This window comes from Ranitomeya variabilis, chromosome 4 (assembly GCF_051348905.1).
Source record: "Ranitomeya variabilis isolate aRanVar5 chromosome 4, aRanVar5.hap1, whole genome shotgun sequence".
Lineage (NCBI taxonomy): Eukaryota > Metazoa > Chordata > Amphibia > Anura > Dendrobatidae > Ranitomeya > Ranitomeya variabilis.
In genome coordinates, this window is record NC_135235.1 from 238,941,415 (window position 1) to 238,959,465 (window position 18,051).

The window sequence follows — 18,051 nt, forward strand, 5'->3', positions numbered from 1 at the left end:
TGTTTTCTCCAAACACAGCGAGCAGAGTCAGTACCAAAATGTTCTATTTTGGTCTCATCTGACCACATGACCTTCCATGTCTCCTCTTGATCATCCAGATGGTCATTGGCAAACCTGAAACGGGCCTGGACATGTGCTGGTGTGAGCAGGGGGACCTTACGTCCCCTGCAGGATTTTAATCCATGACGGTGTAGTGTATTCCAATCTGTAATGTTTGAGACTGTGGTCCCAGCTCTCTTCAGGTCATTGACCAGGTCCTCCTGTATAATTCTGGGCTGATTCCTGACCTTTCTCGGAATCCTCTTTACCCCATGAATCAAGATCTGGCATGGAGCCCCAGACCAAGAAAGATGGACAGTCATCTTGTGTTTCTTCCATTTTCGAATAATTGTGCCAACAGTTATCGCTTTCTCACCAAGCTGCTTGTCTATTGTCCTGTTGCCCATCCCGGCCTTGTTCAGGTCTATAATTTTATCCCCGGTGTCCTTTTACAGCTCTTTGGTATTGGCCATGGTGGAGAGGTTGGAGTGTGATTGTGTGTGGACAGGTGTCTTTTATACAGGTAACGAGGTCACACAGGAGCAATTAATCCAGGTAATGAGTGCAGAGTAGGAGGCTTCTTACAGAAAACTAACAGGTCGGTGAGCGGCAGAATTCCTGCTGGTCGGTCGGTGATCAAATACTTATTTCATGCAATAAAATGTAATTTAATTGTTACAATAATACAATGGTATTTTCTGGATTTTATTTTTAGATTCTGTCTTTCACAGGTGAAGTGTACCTACGATACAAATTACAGACCCTTCATTCTTTGTAGGTGGGAAAACTTGCAAAATCGGCAGAGAATCAAATACTTATTTTCCCCACTGTATAATAACTAGTGGGGATGAGTGAATAGCTGCGGATAGTTCCTTACCCAAATAGCTATAGCGCTCACCGAATAGCTGCATCGGTAACCCGGATACCTGGAGCGCTCCGGTACCGGTAATCGGCTGTTCCGCACCGCAGCTGCCTGTGTCGCGGCTGTGTGACGGTCACAACACCTGAGCCCTAATCACTAGATGAGGCGGATCTGCCCAAAATTACCACAAAAGTAAACGCTGTAGGATGAACTTCATCACCTCTTGATGGTCCCATTACTGTAGACACATTGACGTATGATATCTCTCTGCTGACTTGCCACCAATGTTTTGTGCCAAAATATTTGGTACATTCTATTATTATTATTATAAAGCTTCTTTTCTAGCCTCCTCTACTCCTATAGGAGGCAGCAGGGTTGAAAGCAAATAATCTGCAGGGAAGAAAGCAGCTGCCAGACACTTGTGTTCCCTCCAGACACCTGTCACCCACCCAACTATTGTCACCTCCAAACACGTCTGTTCCCTTCCACAGCTCTGTTCCCATCTAGTCTCTTTTCTCCACCTTCAGACTCTTTTGTAACATTTATAGTCTTCTGTCTTCACCTGACATGTTTACCCATCTCCAAACGTCTCTGGCCTCCTTCCACCCTCTTCTGGCCTCTTTCCAAACCCCGGTGAACATTTTGATTTCATGAAAAATACCCAAAGAAAAAAGCCCACACACAAATGCCCACAAGCGGAAAACTGCCCTCAATGACAAAATGTTTATTAAAACAATTTATTAAAAAGAGTTAAGCCTGTATTCACACATGGAAAATTGGGCACATGCCGGTACAGCTGGGGTCACAGCGTACACAGGCTCCGGAGTAATATAACATATTACAGGTTGGGGGGTCGGGTGGTTGGATTTGATAACTTATTTTGTCTGCGTGGCCTTTCTTTCTGGTCAACAAAACTCCTCTGTCCTCCTTCAGACCCCTGTAAACTCTTCTGTCCTTTTTCCAGACCCCTATAAATTCCTCTGTCCTACTCCTTCCAGACCCCTGTAACCGCCTGTGTCCTCCTTCCAGACCCCTGTAACCGCCTGTGTCCTCCTTCCAGACCCCTGTAACCGCCTGTGTCCTCCTTCCAGACCCCTGTAACCGCCTGTGTCCTCCTTCCAGACCCCTGTAACCGCCTGTGTCCTCCTTCCAGACCCCTGTAACCGCCTGTGTCCTCCTTCCAGACCCCTGTAACCGCCTGTGTCCTCCTTCCAGACCCCTGTAACCGCCTGTGTCCTCCTTCCAGACCCCCTGTAACCGCCTGTGTCCTCCTTCCAGACCCCCTGTAACCGCCTGTGTCCTCCTTCCAGACCCCTGTAACCGCCTGTGTCCTCCTTCCAGACCCCTGTAACCGCCTGTGTCCTCCTTCCAGACCCCTGTAAACGCCTGTGTCCTCCTTCCACACCCCTGTAACCGCCTGTCTCCTCCTGCCACACCCCTGTAAACGCCTGTCTCCTCCTGCCACACCCCTGTAACCGCCTGTCTCCTCCTGCCACACCCCTGTAAACGCCTGTCTCCTCCTGCCACACCCCTGTAAACGCCTGTCTCCTCCTGCCACACCCCTGTAAACGCCTGTCTCCTCCTGCCACACCCCTGTAAACGCCTGTCTCCTCCTGCCACACCCCTGTAAACGCCTGTCTCCTCCTGCCACACCCCTGTAAACGCCTGTCTCCTCCTGCCACACCCCTGTAAACGCCTGTCTCCTCCTGCCACACCCCTGTAAACGCCTGTCTCCTCCTGCCACACCCCTGTAAACGCCTGTCTCCTCCTGCCACACCCCTGTAAACGCCTGTCTCCTCCTGCCACACCCCTGTAAACGCCTGTCTCCTCCTGCCACACCCCTGTAAACGCCTGTCTCCTCCTGCCACACCCCTGTAAACGCCTGTCTCCTCCTGCCACACCCCTGTAAACGCCTGTCTCCTCCTGCCACACCCCTGTAAACGCCTGTCTCCTCCTGCCACACCCCTGTAAACGCCTGTCTCCTCCTGCCACACCCCTGTAAACGCCTGTCTCCTCCTGCCACACCCCTGTAAACGCCTGTCTCCTCCTGCCACACCCCTGTAAACGCCTGTCTCCTCCTGCCACACCCCTGTAAACGCCTGTCTCCTCCTGCCACACCCCTGTAAACGCCTGTCTCCTCCTGCCACACCCCTGTAAACGCCTGTCTCCTCCTGCCACACCCCTGTAAACGCCTGTCTCCTCCTGCCACACCCCTGTAAACGCCTGTCTCCTCCTGCCACACCCCTGTAAACGCCTGTCTCCTCCTGCCACACCCCTGTAAACGCCTGTCTCCTCCTGCCACACCCCTGTAAACGCCTGTCTCCTCCTGCCACACCCCTGTAAACGCCTGTCTCCTCCTGCCACACCCCTGTAAACGCCTGTCTCCTCCTGCCACACCCCTGTAAACGCCTGTCTCCTCCTGCCACACCCCTGTAAACGCCTGTCTCCTCCTGCCACACCCCTGTAAACGCCTGTCTCCTCCTGCCACACCCCTGTAAACGCCTGTCTCCTCCTGCCACACCCCTGTAAACGCCTGTCTCCTCCTGCCACACCCCTGTAAACGCCTGTCTCCTCCTGCCACACCCCTGTAAACGCCTGTCTCCTCCTGCCACACCCCTGTAAACGCCTGTCTCCTCCTGCCACACCCCTGTAAACGCCTGTCTCCTCCTGCCACACCCCTGTAAACGCCTGTCTCCTCCTGCCACACCCCTGTAAACGCCTGTCTCCTCCTGCCACACCCCTGTAAACGCCTGTCTCCTCCTGCCACACCCCTGTAAACGCCTGTCTCCTCCTGCCACACCCCTGTAAACGCCTGTCTCCTCCTGCCACACCCCTGTAAACGCCTGTCTCCTCCTGCCACACCCCTGTAAACGCCTGTCTCCTCCTGCCACACCCCTGTAAACGCCTGTCTCCTCCTGCCACACCCCTGTAAACGCCTGTCTCCTCCTGCCACACCCCTGTAAACGCCTGTCTCCTCCTGCCACACCCCTGTAAACGCCTGTCTCCTCCTGCCACACCCCTGTAAACGCCTGTCTCCTCCTGCCACACCCCTGTAAACGCCTGTCTCCTCCTGCCACACCCCTGTAAACGCCTGTCTCCTCCTGCCACACCCCTGTAAACGCCTGTCTCCTCCTGCCACACCCCTGTAAACGCCTGTCTCCTCCTGCCACACCCCTGTAAACGCCTGTCTCCTCCTGCCACACCCCTGTAAACGCCTGTCTCCTCCTGCCACACCCCTGTAAACGCCTGTCTCCTCCTGCCACACCCCTGTAAACGCCTGTCTCCTCCTGCCACACCCCTGTAAACGCCTGTCTCCTCCTGCCACACCCCTGTAAACGCCTGTCTCCTCCTGCCACACCCCTGTAAACGCCTGTCTCCTCCTGCCACACCCCTGTAAACGCCTGTCTCCTCCTGCCACACCCCTGTAAACGCCTGTCTCCTCCTGCCACACCCCTGTAAACGCCTGTCTCCTCCTGCCACACCCCTGTAAACGCCTGTCTCCTCCTGCCACACCCCTGTAAACGCCTGTCTCCTCCTGCCACACCCCTGTAAACGCCTGTCTCCTCCTGCCACACCCCTGTAAACGCCTGTCTCCTCCTGCCACACCCCTGTAAACGCCTGTCTCCTCCTGCCACACCCCTGTAAACGCCTGTCTCCTCCTGCCACACCCCTGTAAACGCCTGTCTCCTCCTGCCACACCCCTGTAAACGCCTGTCTCCTCCTGCCACACCCCTGTAAACGCCTGTCTCCTCCTGCCACACCCCTGTAAACGCCTGTCTCCTCCTGCCACACCCCTGTAAACGCCTGTCTCCTCCTGCCACACCCCTGTAAACGCCTGTCTCCTCCTGCCACACCCCTGTAAACGCCTGTCTCCTCCTGCCACACCCCTGTAAACGCCTGTCTCCTCCTGCCACACCCCTGTAAACGCCTGTCTCCTCCTGCCACACCCCTGTAAACGCCTGTCTCCTCCTGCCACACCCCTGTAAACGCCTGTCTCCTCCTGCCACACCCCTGTAAACGCCTGTCTCCTCCTGCCACACCCCTGTAAACGCCTGTCTCCTCCTGCCACACCCCTGTAAACGCCTGTCTCCTCCTGCCACACCCCTGTAAACGCCTGTCTCCTCCTGCCACACCCCTGTAAACGCCTGTCTCCTCCTGCCACACCCCTGTAAACGCCTGTCTCCTCCTGCCACACCCCTGTAAACGCCTGTCTCCTCCTGCCACACCCCTGTAAACGCCTGTCTCCTCCTGCCACACCCCTGTAAACGCCTGTCTCCTCCTGCCACACCCCTGTAAACGCCTGTCTCCTCCTGCCACACCCCTGTAAACGCCTGTCTCCTCCTGCCACACCCCTGTAAACGCCTGTCTCCTCCTGCCACACCCCTGTAAACGCCTGTCTCCTCCTGCCACACCCCTGTAAACGCCTGTCTCCTCCTGCCACACCCCTGTAAACGCCTGTCTCCTCCTGCCACACCCCTGTAAACGCCTGTCTCCTCCTGCCACACCCCTGTAAACGCCTGTCTCCTCCTGCCACACCCCTGTAAACGCCTGTCTCCTCCTGCCACACCCCTGTAAACGCCTGTCTCCTCCTGCCACACCCCTGTAAACGCCTGTCTCCTCCTGCCACACCCCTGTAAACGCCTGTCTCCTCCTGCCACACCCCTGTAAACGCCTGTCTCCTCCTGCCACACCCCTGTAAACGCCTGTCTCCTCCTGCCACACCCCTGTAAACGCCTGTCTCCTCCTGCCACACCCCTGTAAACGCCTGTCTCCTCCTGCCACACCCCTGTAAACGCCTGTCTCCTCCTGCCACACCCCTGTAAACGCCTGTCTCCTCCTGCCACACCCCTGTAAACGCCTGTCTCCTCCTGCCACACCCCTGTAAACGCCTGTCTCCTCCTGCCACACCCCTGTAAACGCCTGTCTCCTCCTGCCACACCCCTGTAAACGCCTGTCTCCTCCTGCCACACCCCTGTAAACGCCTGTCTCCTCCTGCCACACCCCTGTAAACGCCTGTCTCCTCCTGCCACACCCCTGTAAACGCCTGTCTCCTCCTGCCACACCCCTGTAAACGCCTGTCTCCTCCTGCCACACCCCTGTAAACGCCTGTCTCCTCCTGCCACACCCCTGTAAACGCCTGTCTCCTCCTGCCACACCCCTGTAAACGCCTGTCTCCTCCTGCCACACCCCTGTAAACGCCTGTCTCCTCCTGCCACACCCCTGTAAACGCCTGTCTCCTCCTGCCACACCCCTGTAAACGCCTGTCTCCTCCTGCCACACCCCTGTAAACGCCTGTCTCCTCCTGCCACACCCCTGTAAACGCCTGTCTCCTCCTGCCACACCCCTGTAAACGCCTGTCTCCTCCTGCCACACCCCTGTAAACGCCTGTCTCCTCCTGCCACACCCCTGTAAACGCCTGTCTCCTCCTGCCACACCCCTGTAAACGCCTGTCTCCTCCTGCCACACCCCTGTAAACGCCTGTCTCCTCCTGCCACACCCCTGTAAACGCCTGTCTCCTCCTGCCACACCCCTGTAAACGCCTGTCTCCTCCTGCCACACCCCTGTAAACGCCTGTCTCCTCCTGCCACACCCCTGTAAACGCCTGTCTCCTCCTGCCACACCCCTGTAAACGCCTGTCTCCTCCTGCCACACCCCTGTAAACGCCTGTCTCCTCCTGCCACACCCCTGTAAACGCCTGTCTCCTCCTGCCACACCCCTGTAAACGCCTGTCTCCTCCTGCCACACCCCTGTAAACGCCTGTCTCCTCCTGCCACACCCCTGTAAACGCCTGTCTCCTCCTGCCACACCCCTGTAAACGCCTGTCTCCTCCTGCCACACCCCTGTAAACGCCTGTCTCCTCCTGCCACACCCCTGTAAACGCCTGTCTCCTCCTGCCACACCCCTGTAAACGCCTGTCTCCTCCTGCCACACCCCTGTAAACGCCTGTCTCCTCCTGCCACACCCCTGTAAACGCCTGTCTCCTCCTGCCACACCCCTGTAAACGCCTGTCTCCTCCTGCCACACCCCTGTAAACGCCTGTCTCCTCCTGCCACACCCCTGTAAACGCCTGTCTCCTCCTGCCACACCCCTGTAAACGCCTGTCTCCTCCTGCCACACCCCTGTAAACGCCTGTCTCCTCCTGCCACACCCCTGTAAACGCCTGTCTCCTCCTGCCACACCCCTGTAAACGCCTGTCTCCTCCTGCCACACCCCTGTAAACGCCTGTCTCCTCCTGCCACACCCCTGTAAACGCCTGTCTCCTCCTGCCACACCCCTGTAAACGCCTGTCTCCTCCTGCCACACCCCTGTAAACGCCTGTCTCCTCCTGCCACACCCCTGTAAACGCCTGTCTCCTCCTGCCACACCCCTGTAAACGCCTGTCTCCTCCTGCCACACCCCTGTAAACGCCTGTCTCCTCCTGCCACACCCCTGTAAACGCCTGTCTCCTCCTGCCACACCCCTGTAAACGCCTGTCTCCTCCTGCCACACCCCTGTAAACGCCTGTCTCCTCCTGCCACACCCCTGTAAACGCCTGTCTCCTCCTGCCACACCCCTGTAAACGCCTGTCTCCTCCTGCCACACCCCTGTAAACGCCTGTCTCCTCCTGCCACACCCCTGTAAACGCCTGTCTCCTCCTGCCACACCCCTGTAAACGCCTGTCTCCTCCTGCCACACCCCTGTAAACGCCTGTCTCCTCCTGCCACACCCCTGTAAACGCCTGTCTCCTCCTGCCACACCCCTGTAAACGCCTGTCTCCTCCTGCCACACCCCTGTAAACGCCTGTCTCCTCCTGCCACACCCCTGTAAACGCCTGTCTCCTCCTGCCACACCCCTGTAAACGCCTGTCTCCTCCTGCCACACCCCTGTAAACGCCTGTCTCCTCCTGCCACACCCCTGTAAACGCCTGTCTCCTCCTGCCACACCCCTGTAAACGCCTGTCTCCTCCTGCCACACCCCTGTAAACGCCTGTCTCCTCCTGCCACACCCCTGTAAACGCCTGTCTCCTCCTGCCACACCCCTGTAAACGCCTGTCTCCTCCTGCCACACCCCTGTAAACGCCTGTCTCCTCCTGCCACACCCCTGTAAACGCCTGTCTCCTCCTGCCACACCCCTGTAAACGCCTGTCTCCTCCTGCCACACCCCTGTAAACGCCTGTCTCCTCCTGCCACACCCCTGTAAACGCCTGTCTCCTCCTGCCACACCCCTGTAAACGCCTGTCTCCTCCTGCCACACCCCTGTAAACGCCTGTCTCCTCCTGCCACACCCCTGTAAACGCCTGTCTCCTCCTGCCACACCCCTGTAAACGCCTGTCTCCTCCTGCCACACCCCTGTAAACGCCTGTCTCCTCCTGCCACACCCCTGTAAACGCCTGTCTCCTCCTGCCACACCCCTGTAAACGCCTGTCTCCTCCTGCCACACCCCTGTAAACGCCTGTCTCCTCCTGCCACACCCCTGTAAACGCCTGTCTCCTCCTGCCACACCCCTGTAAACGCCTGTCTCCTCCTGCCACACCCCTGTAAACGCCTGTCTCCTCCTGCCACACCCCTGTAAACGCCTGTCTCCTCCTGCCACACCCCTGTAAACGCCTGTCTCCTCCTGCCACACCCCTGTAAACGCCTGTCTCCTCCTGCCACACCCCTGTAAACGCCTGTCTCCTCCTGCCACACCCCTGTAAACGCCTGTCTCCTCCTGCCACACCCCTGTAAACGCCTGTCTCCTCCTGCCACACCCCTGTAAACGCCTGTCTCCTCCTGCCACACCCCTGTAAACGCCTGTCTCCTCCTGCCACACCCCTGTAAACGCCTGTCTCCTCCTGCCACACCCCTGTAAACGCCTGTCTCCTCCTGCCACACCCCTGTAAACGCCTGTCTCCTCCTGCCACACCCCTGTAAACGCCTGTCTCCTCCTGCCACACCCCTGTAAACGCCTGTCTCCTCCTGCCACACCCCTGTAAACGCCTGTCTCCTCCTGCCACACCCCTGTAAACGCCTGTCTCCTCCTGCCACACCCCTGTAAACGCCTGTCTCCTCCTGCCACACCCCTGTAAACGCCTGTCTCCTCCTGCCACACCCCTGTAAACGCCTGTCTCCTCCTGCCACACCCCTGTAAACGCCTGTCTCCTCCTGCCACACCCCTGTAAACGCCTGTCTCCTCCTGCCACACCCCTGTAAACGCCTGTCTCCTCCTGCCACACCCCTGTAAACGCCTGTCTCCTCCTGCCACACCCCTGTAAACGCCTGTCTCCTCCTGCCACACCCCTGTAAACGCCTGTCTCCTCCTGCCACACCCCTGTAAACGCCTGTCTCCTCCTGCCACACCCCTGTAAACGCCTGTCTCCTCCTGCCACACCCCTGTAAACGCCTGTCTCCTCCTGCCACACCCCTGTAAACGCCTGTCTCCTCCTGCCACACCCCTGTAAACGCCTGTCTCCTCCTGCCACACCCCTGTAAACGCCTGTCTCCTCCTGCCACACCCCTGTAAACGCCTGTCTCCTCCTGCCACACCCCTGTAAACGCCTGTCTCCTCCTGCCACACCCCTGTAAACGCCTGTCTCCTCCTGCCACACCCCTGTAAACGCCTGTCTCCTCCTGCCACACCCCTGTAAACGCCTGTCTCCTCCTGCCACACCCCTGTAAACGCCTGTCTCCTCCTGCCACACCCCTGTAAACGCCTGTCTCCTCCTGCCACACCCCTGTAAACGCCTGTCTCCTCCTGCCACACCCCTGTAAACGCCTGTCTCCTCCTGCCACACCCCTGTAAACGCCTGTCTCCTCCTGCCACACCCCTGTAAACGCCTGTCTCCTCCTGCCACACCCCTGTAAACGCCTGTCTCCTCCTGCCACACCCCTGTAAACGCCTGTCTCCTCCTGCCACACCCCTGTAAACGCCTGTCTCCTCCTGCCACACCCCTGTAAACGCCTGTCTCCTCCTGCCACACCCCTGTAAACGCCTGTCTCCTCCTGCCACACCCCTGTAAACGCCTGTCTCCTCCTGCCACACCCCTGTAAACGCCTGTCTCCTCCTGCCACACCCCTGTAAACGCCTGTCTCCTCCTGCCACACCCCTGTAAACGCCTGTCTCCTCCTGCCACACCCCTGTAAACGCCTGTCTCCTCCTGCCACACCCCTGTAAACGCCTGTCTCCTCCTGCCACACCCCTGTAAACGCCTGTCTCCTCCTGCCACACCCCTGTAAACGCCTGTCTCCTCAAGCCAGACCCCTGTAAACTCTTCTGTCGCACGGCAGTCTCCTTTGTCTCCATCCTCCCCCCCATCCAGACCACTATATCAGCAGCGTATCTGGGTGGAAGAGAGATGGAAGCCCCTACGCACATTAAATGGTTGGTTTCTTAGTATCACGTTTCATGTGTGTAGAACTGGAGATATTACACAGTAAATTCTGTAAATTGGAATTGGCGCTCTCTTGATCCGCTGTGAATGTCTCGGATATGTATATAGAGTTATCTGCATGGTTTAGGGGATGGGGACTAATGTGCACGGACGACCGCTGGGGCTTGTCCAATACCCTGATCATTGTGCTTTTTAGAGCAGTAGTTCTTGGTCAGTGGTCATCTTGTGCTTTTCCTCCCCATTAGTCCCTGTTACTTGGTGGCTACTCAATATGGCAGATTGTCTTCCCTTTTACCATCTATAGCCTGACTATAGAGCATCACACTGATCTGTAGCCACTGGTCTTTTACACATGTCAATACTTCAGGCAGCTGACAGAACCACCAACTTATTTCCTACAGGGCGTAAACTCCGTTTGTACCTCCCCGATTCCAGCAGCTCCCTACCTTCTCCATCAGGTGTGGAGGATTCCGTGTTTTCTGAACTTGAAGATCCCAGTCCTCCAGTGGCTGAGGTGAGAGCGGTCCCGGAGGTGACGCCGGCCCCTGGTAAAGTGGAGCAGGAGAGGTGGAGGTTCTCTGCCACGGAGCTCATCTCCAAACTACAGCTCACTCAGCGAAGGAACAACTTCACTGCTAGGATTGGCAAGTCCCTGTCCACCAAGATAACACTGAGAGAACGAGGGGCGTCTGCTGGCCAGGAGGGTGCGTATACAGGCGGTCAGGGCAACTACTAACCTGTCATAGCATGGGATTCTTCTATATACAGTTGAAACCAGAAGTTTCCATCCACTATATATAAAGACACAACTGCAAGTTTTTCTCTCTACCTGACATGAAATCAGAATAAACTTTTCCCGTTTTAGGACAATTAGGATTACCATAATTATTAATATTTGCCAAATGTCAGAATAATGAGACAGAGAATGTTTTAAGGCATTTTTATTACTTACTGCAAAGTCAAAAGTTTCCATCTATTTCATTAGTATTTGGTGCCATTGCCCTTAAACTGAATTACTTGGGTTAGACGTTTGGGATCTCCTTCCACAAGCTTCTCACAATAGTTGGTGGGAATTTGGGCCCATTCCTCCTGATAAAACTGGTGTAAATGATCCAGGTTTGTAGGTCGCCTTGCTCGCACCGGTATTTTCAGCTTGGCCCATACATTTTCAATATGATTGAGATCAGAGCTTTCTGCTGGCCACTCCAAAACACTGACTTTATTCTGAAGCCTCTTTCGTACTATTTTGGCAGTATGCTTCGGGTCATTGTCCATTTGAAAGACCCATTTCCGCCCAAGCTTTAGCTTCCTGGCTGATGTCTTGAGATGTTGCTTCAGTATTGCCACATAATCTTCTTTTCTCATGATGCTATCTATTTAGTTAAGTGCACCAGTCCCTCCTGCAGCAAAACAACCCCACAACATGATGCTGCACCCCCGTGTTTCACAGTGGGGATGGTGTTCTTAGGCTCCCAAGCTTCTTCCTTTTTCCTCCAAACATAACAATGGTCATTATGCACAAAAAGTTCAATGTTGTTTTTATTACACCACAGGACGTGTCCAAACTTAAGGTCTTTGTTCCTGTGTGCATTTGCAAATATTAATCTGGCTTTTTATATTTCTTTTGGAGTAATTGCTTCTTCCTGGCAGAGTGGCCTTTCAGCCCATGTTGATACTGTGCTCATTTCACTGTGGATATTGACACAATCTTACAGCTTCTGCCATCATCTTTACAAGCTCTTTTGCTTTTGTCCTTGGCTTGATATGCATATGTTGGACCAAAGCACGTTCATCTCTGGGACACAGAACCAGTCTTCTTTCTGAACGGTATGATGGCTGGACATTCCCATCTTGTTTGTACTTATGTATAACTGAGCAGATGAACGAGATGCCTTCAGGTATCTTGAAATTGTACCCAAGGATGAGCCAGACTTGTGCAAGTCCACCAATTCTGTTCCTGATATCTTGGCTGATTTCTTGAGACTTTCACATGATGTTACACAAAGAAACAGTGTGTTTCAGATGTGCGTTAAAATACATCTACAGATGTGTCTCTAACTCAGATGTTGCCAAAAAACCTATCGGAAGCTTCCAAACACCTGACCTCATAATATGGACAGTCCAGAATTGTTTAAAGGCACACTAATCTTAGTGTATGGAAACTTTTGGCTTTGCAGTAACTAATGAAAATCTTAGAACCATCTGTCTCTCATTATTCTGGCATTTGGCAAATATTAATAATTATGGTAATCCTAATTGTCCTAAAACAGGAAAGGTTTTATTTTGATTTCATGTCAGATATTGAGAAAAACAGTACATCTGCAGGTATCTTTTTATATAGTGGATGGAAACTTCTGGTTTCACCTGTACATGATGGCATGAGATATACGAGCAGTGTATGATGGTGAATGAAGTTTCACATGATATGGGGGGGGGGGGGGTAGTGTTGTCCGCTTCATTGACACCAACTATTTCTCAATCTATAGGAAAATCTGGTAGAAGGGAGAGAAGATGCAACAGTGCTGGGGTGACGGGTCTTCACCAGCCGGCCACAGTGGACACTGACCCCTCATGGCTCAGGTAAATGAAAAATTCAACTGAGTTCCAAATCTAGAACCTCATTCTGAAGGAGGATCTCTTTCCTAATCCAGCGGCGTCCAATGAGGGCTCCTAAAACGTTCTATACTAATGGTGGACATTTCCTGTTGTGGCACTGAATCCCCTTCAGTACAACCCAAGCCTCATCAGAGGCACCATGTCTCTGGAATCCTCGCTAGACGTGATAATTAGATGTCATCTTATCCAAACTTGCTTGGTCTGTGCTCTCATCAAACATTCACCCCATTCTTGACCATCACAGTCAACTTCCTGACCTGGTTTCGGGCGGTCTCTACGGTCAGCCACTGACATGAAAAAACTGACATCAACCACAAACCTTGCTTTTTCCCGATTGCCGACCATTGATTGGGCACTTTCTTTAGGGAATCCATTAAATAAAAAAAACCAAAAAACTGAATCCCACAATTGGGAGATAATGTTATGAATTGTTCATTTACATCCTGTGGACGCTGAGAATTAATGTATCTGACAACCTCTAAACAGGGATGTGAATGAGTATATTAGCCCAAGCAAGGTTGTACAAGTGATCAGTCCTCCCTCTGATGGACTGTCCCATCTCTCCTCGCTCTGACGGACGGTTCCTTCTTTTCTCCTCGCTCTGCCGGATGGATGGTCCCTTCCTTTCTCCTCAGGCTTGTGGATGGGTTGGTCCCTTCTTTTCTTCTCGCTCTGCCGGATGGCGGTCCCTTCTTTTCTCCTCAGTCTGGCAGATGGTCGGTCTCTTTTTTTTTTTTTTTTTTCCTCGGTCTGTTGGACTTTCTCCACGCTCTGTCTGATGGATGGTCCCTTGCTTTCTCTTCAGTCTGGCCTATGGTCGGTCCCATCTTTTCTCCTCACTCTGGCTGATGGTCGGTCCTTTCTTTTCTCCTCAGTCTGGTGGATGGTCGGCCCCTTCTTTTCTCCTCGCTCTGCCGGATGGATGGTCCCTTCTTTTCTCCTCGCTCTGTTGGGTGGATGGTCCCTTCTTTTCTCCTCAGTCTGGCGGACGGTCGGTCCCTTTTCTCCTCGCACTGTCAGAAGGATGGTCCCTTCTTTTCTCCTCAGTCTGGCGGATGGTTGGTCCCTTCTTTTCTCCTCGCTCTGTCGGATGGATGGTTCCTTCTTTTCTCCTCGCTCTGTCTTATGGTTGGTTCCTTCTTTTGTTCTCACTCTGTCGGATGGACGTTCCCTTCCTTTCTCTTCAGTCTGGCGGATGGTCGTCTTTTCTTTTTTTTTCCCCTCAGTCTGTTGGACTTTCTCCATTTTCTCAACGCTCTGTCTGATGGATGGTTCCTTCCTTTCTCTTCAGTCTGGCGGATGGTTGGTCCCTTCTTTTCTCCTCGCTCTGTCTAATGGATGGTTCCTTCCTTTCTCTTTTGTCTGGTGGATGGTCGGTCCCTTCTTTTCTCCTCGGTCTGTCGGACTTTCTCTTTTTCTCCTCAGCCTGGCTGATGGTCGATTCCTTCTTTTCTCCTCGTTGATGATCGTTCACTTCTTTTCTCCTCAGTCTGGCGGATGGTTGGTCCCTTCTTTTCTTTTCGCTCTGTCGGATGGACGTTCCCTTCCTTTCGCTTCAGTCTGGTGGATGGTCGGTCTCTTCTTTTTTGCTCGGTCTATCGGACTTTCTCCTTTTCTCTTCAGTCTAGCTGATGGTCGGTCCCTTCTTTTCTCCTCGCTCTGTCGGATAGCAAGTTCCTTCTTTTCTCCTCAGTCTGGCGGATGGTCGGTCCCTTCTTTTCTCCTCGCTCTGTTGGATGGATGGTCCCTTCCTTTCTCTTCAGTCTGGCGGACGGTCGGTCCCTTTTCTCCTCGCTCTGGCGGATGGTTGGTCCCTTCTTTTCTTCTCAGTCTGGTGGATGGTTGGTCCCTTCTTTTCTCCTCGCTCTTTCGGATGGATGGTCCCTTCTTTTCTCCTCGCTCTGTCTTATGGTTGGTCCCTTCTTTTGTCCTCACTCTGTCGGATGGACGTTCCCTTCCTTTCTCTTGAGTCTGGCAGATGGTCGTCTTTTATTTTTTTCCCTCGGTCTGTTGGACTTTCTCCTTTTTCTCCACGCTCTGTCTGATGGATGGTTCCTTCCTTTCTCTTCAGTCTGGCGGATGGTCGGTCCCTTCTTTTGTCCTCCCTGATGGATGGATGTTCCCTTCCTTTCTCTTCAGTCTGGCGGATGGTCGGTCTCTTTTATTTTTTTCCCTCGGTCTGTTGGACTTTCTCCTTTTTCTCCTCGCTCTGTCTGATGGATGGTCCCTTCTTACTCTTCAGTCTGGCGGATGGTCGGTCCCTTCTTTTCTCCTCGGTCTGTTGGACTTTCTCCTTTTCTCCTCAGTCTGGCTGATGGTCGGTCTCTTCTTTTCTCCTTGTTCTTCTGGATAGTCGGTCCCTTCTTTTCTCCTCAGTCTGGCGGATGGCCGGTCCCTTCTTTTCTCCTCGCTCTGTCGGACGGACAGTTCCTTCCTTTTGCTTTGCTCTGTCGGATGATGGTCCCTTCTTTTCTCCTTACTCTAGCGGATGGTCGGTACCTTCTTTTCTTCTCGCTCTGTCGGATGGACGTTCCCTTCCTTTCTCTTCAGTCTGGAGGATGGTTGGTCTCTTCTTTTTTGCTCGGTCTGTCGGACTTTCTCCTTGGTCTGTTGGACGGTCCCTGTTGCTCCTCAGTCCATCAGATGGTTTTATTTAATGCCTGTGTTCAGTCTAAAGAGAAGCCTGATCGAGCAGCTACAGATACAGACAGATAAGAGACGATGGTTTGGTCACATTACATCCACTTATCTGTATGTGACTGTGATTTTTGCCTTCTGCAGATGAACATCTCATAATACATACTACTCGCTATATTTCAGACCTCCCATCCACAGGTCTGATGTGGGGGAGTTTTCTGTAATTGAAGGATTTGTTCATTATGTTTCCTTGTCTCAGTGTTTGCAGAACAGACTCTTGTTTGCTTCATTAAAAGGAATTTTTCGCACTTGCCCTTCAATTGTGTCCCCGCAACCTCCACTCCCTACGTCCCCCGGCCACTGAGGCCTCACTGAGTCTTCTTTCACCCTTTCAGGAACAAATTGACAGATGGTGCAGAGTCCAGTCCAGCAAGACCACCCAGCCAGGAGGCCGAGAGTGACAGCCACATGAGACGGTCACCCACAAGTCACAGTGACGCAGACCAGACAGAACGAAGACAGTCATACTGTGAAAGGAGACAGTCTCGTTTCCTACTGAGCTGTAAGACTTCATTATTATTTGTCTATGTGCTGGACACATCCATAGGTAATTGTGAATATTTCTTGTCAATGTATGAGGCAGAGAGACACAAGAACTCATCCAGCAATTACATGCCCCAAAACCCGAGTCTGGAATCTATGTACATCCCAGAGCTGCGCTCACTATTCTGCTGGTGCAGTCACGGTGTACATACATTACATTACTGATCCTGAGTCATGTAATGTACATACACTGTCACTCCACTAGCAGAATAGTGAGTGCAGCTCTGGAGTATAATGCAGGAGGTAACTCAGGATCAGTAATGTATGTACACCATGACTGCACCAGCAGAATAGTGAGCGCAGCTCTGGGGTATAATACAGGATGTAACTCAGGATCAGTAATGTAATGTATGTACACAGTGACTGCACCAGCAGAATAGTGAGTGCAGCTCTGGAGTATAATACAGGATGTAATTCTGTAACGGAACAGTAATGGAAAGGATTGCAGCAGCTTTGGGCAGCGCTCTGGCGTAGCTTTGGGCAGCGCTCTGGCGTAGCTTTGGGCAGCGCTCTGGCGTAGCTTTGGGCAGCGCTTAGGTGCAGGTTTGGGCAATGCTCTAGCCTCTCGTATGGTGGTTGTTCTCTATCCTGATTACCCATAGCTGTCTGTATCTGTGCTGACTTTCCAGTAACCCCCGGCTGATGATTCACCCCCTTGTGTGCTCCCCAGTAATATTGCTGGTGCTGTCTTGTCTTCAGCAATCCTGTATCAGGAGTACAGTGACGTGGCCATAAACCGAGAGCTACAGAGGCAGAAGCGAGAGGACACCACTGTGGAGGAAGACGATGTGTCTGCAAGTCCCAAGAGCAACCTGTCACCCAGCAGCTCCTTCCGCTCCCAGCGCTCGTCCCGAGGTTCTACGTTCTCTCTATGGCAGGATATCCCGGATGTGAGGGGCAGTGGCCTGCTGAACACGCTGTCCATCCAGGAGAGGAAGCTGCAGGAGGTACTGTGTGTACGCTGTATGTGCTGCCCATGATCGCCCCATGGGGCAGGGCTGACTGACGTTACTGCAGCTGTAGCACAAGAACAGCTGGACCATAATCTGCTCTCAAGTTACGCCATGATTTCTACACCAGAGCTGCAATCCGTGTTCTGCTAGCTAGCTCTGGAAAATTAGCTCCCAGCCGCACCCTGAGCAGCATAGCATCCTATGTTACACCGCCATGTGTTGCATTATATTGTGGATGAAATGGTCGCTTTCACACCACTGTATAGTCAAATCCTGTCGCTGTCATCTCTCTTAATGCACCACGTCAAGGCAAAGGGAAAGTTGAAGCCCACTAGAAGCCAGCAGAATTGTGACTGCAGCTCTGGATGTGGGTTGAGCACAAGACGTAATGTGAGGCAGATAATTTGTCGCTATATCTGGGTACTTGCTGATCATTATTGGATTGTAGGATGCAAACCCAGCTTTCTGACACTGTACACTACATTGCTACCCAAAATCCTTTATTAATCTTCATATTTCATGATGCCTTGCACCCAGTGGCAGAGGCAGCAAAACATCCCCCAAACCTCTCTGAAGTTCCACTATATTTGACTGTAGGTACTGTGTTCTTTTCTTTGTAGGCCTTATACCGTTTTTGGTGAACAGTAGAATGATGTGCTTTACCAAAAAGCTCTATGTTGGTCTCATCTGTCCAGTTGCTTTCCCAGAAAGATTGTGACTTACACACGAAGATTTTGGCAAACTTTAGTCTAGCTTATTTATGTCTCTGTGTAAGCAGCGGGGTCCTCCTGGGTGTCCTACCATTAGCATTTCATTCACATGTGGATGGATAGTTTGCTCCGACACTGATACACCCTGAGCCTGCAGGACAACTTGAATTCCTTCACTGTGACTGTTTATCCACCTTCCCGGACTATCCTGCTTTGCAACCTTTCATCAATTTTTCTCTGTTGTCCATGTCTTGGTAGATTAGCTACAGTGCCAAGGGGTTG

At 53.2% G+C, this 18,051-nt stretch overlaps 1 protein-coding gene across 2 annotated transcripts in view; it reads left to right on the forward strand.

The window, feature by feature from the left end:
* The window catches only part of ARHGEF19 (Rho guanine nucleotide exchange factor 19), a 49,406-nt gene that overhangs the window by 19,785 nt on the left and 11,570 nt on the right, over positions 1-18,051 (forward strand). For both annotated transcript variants that reach the window (XM_077260389.1, XM_077260388.1), the window contains exons 3-6: positions 10,652-10,954; positions 12,737-12,830; positions 15,899-16,065; positions 16,806-17,053. In XM_077260389.1, the coding sequence (XP_077116504.1) occupies positions 10,652-10,954; positions 12,737-12,830; positions 15,899-16,065; positions 16,806-17,053 (812 nt within the window). The remainder of the gene's footprint in view (positions 1-10,651; positions 10,955-12,736; positions 12,831-15,898; positions 16,066-16,805; positions 17,054-18,051) is intronic.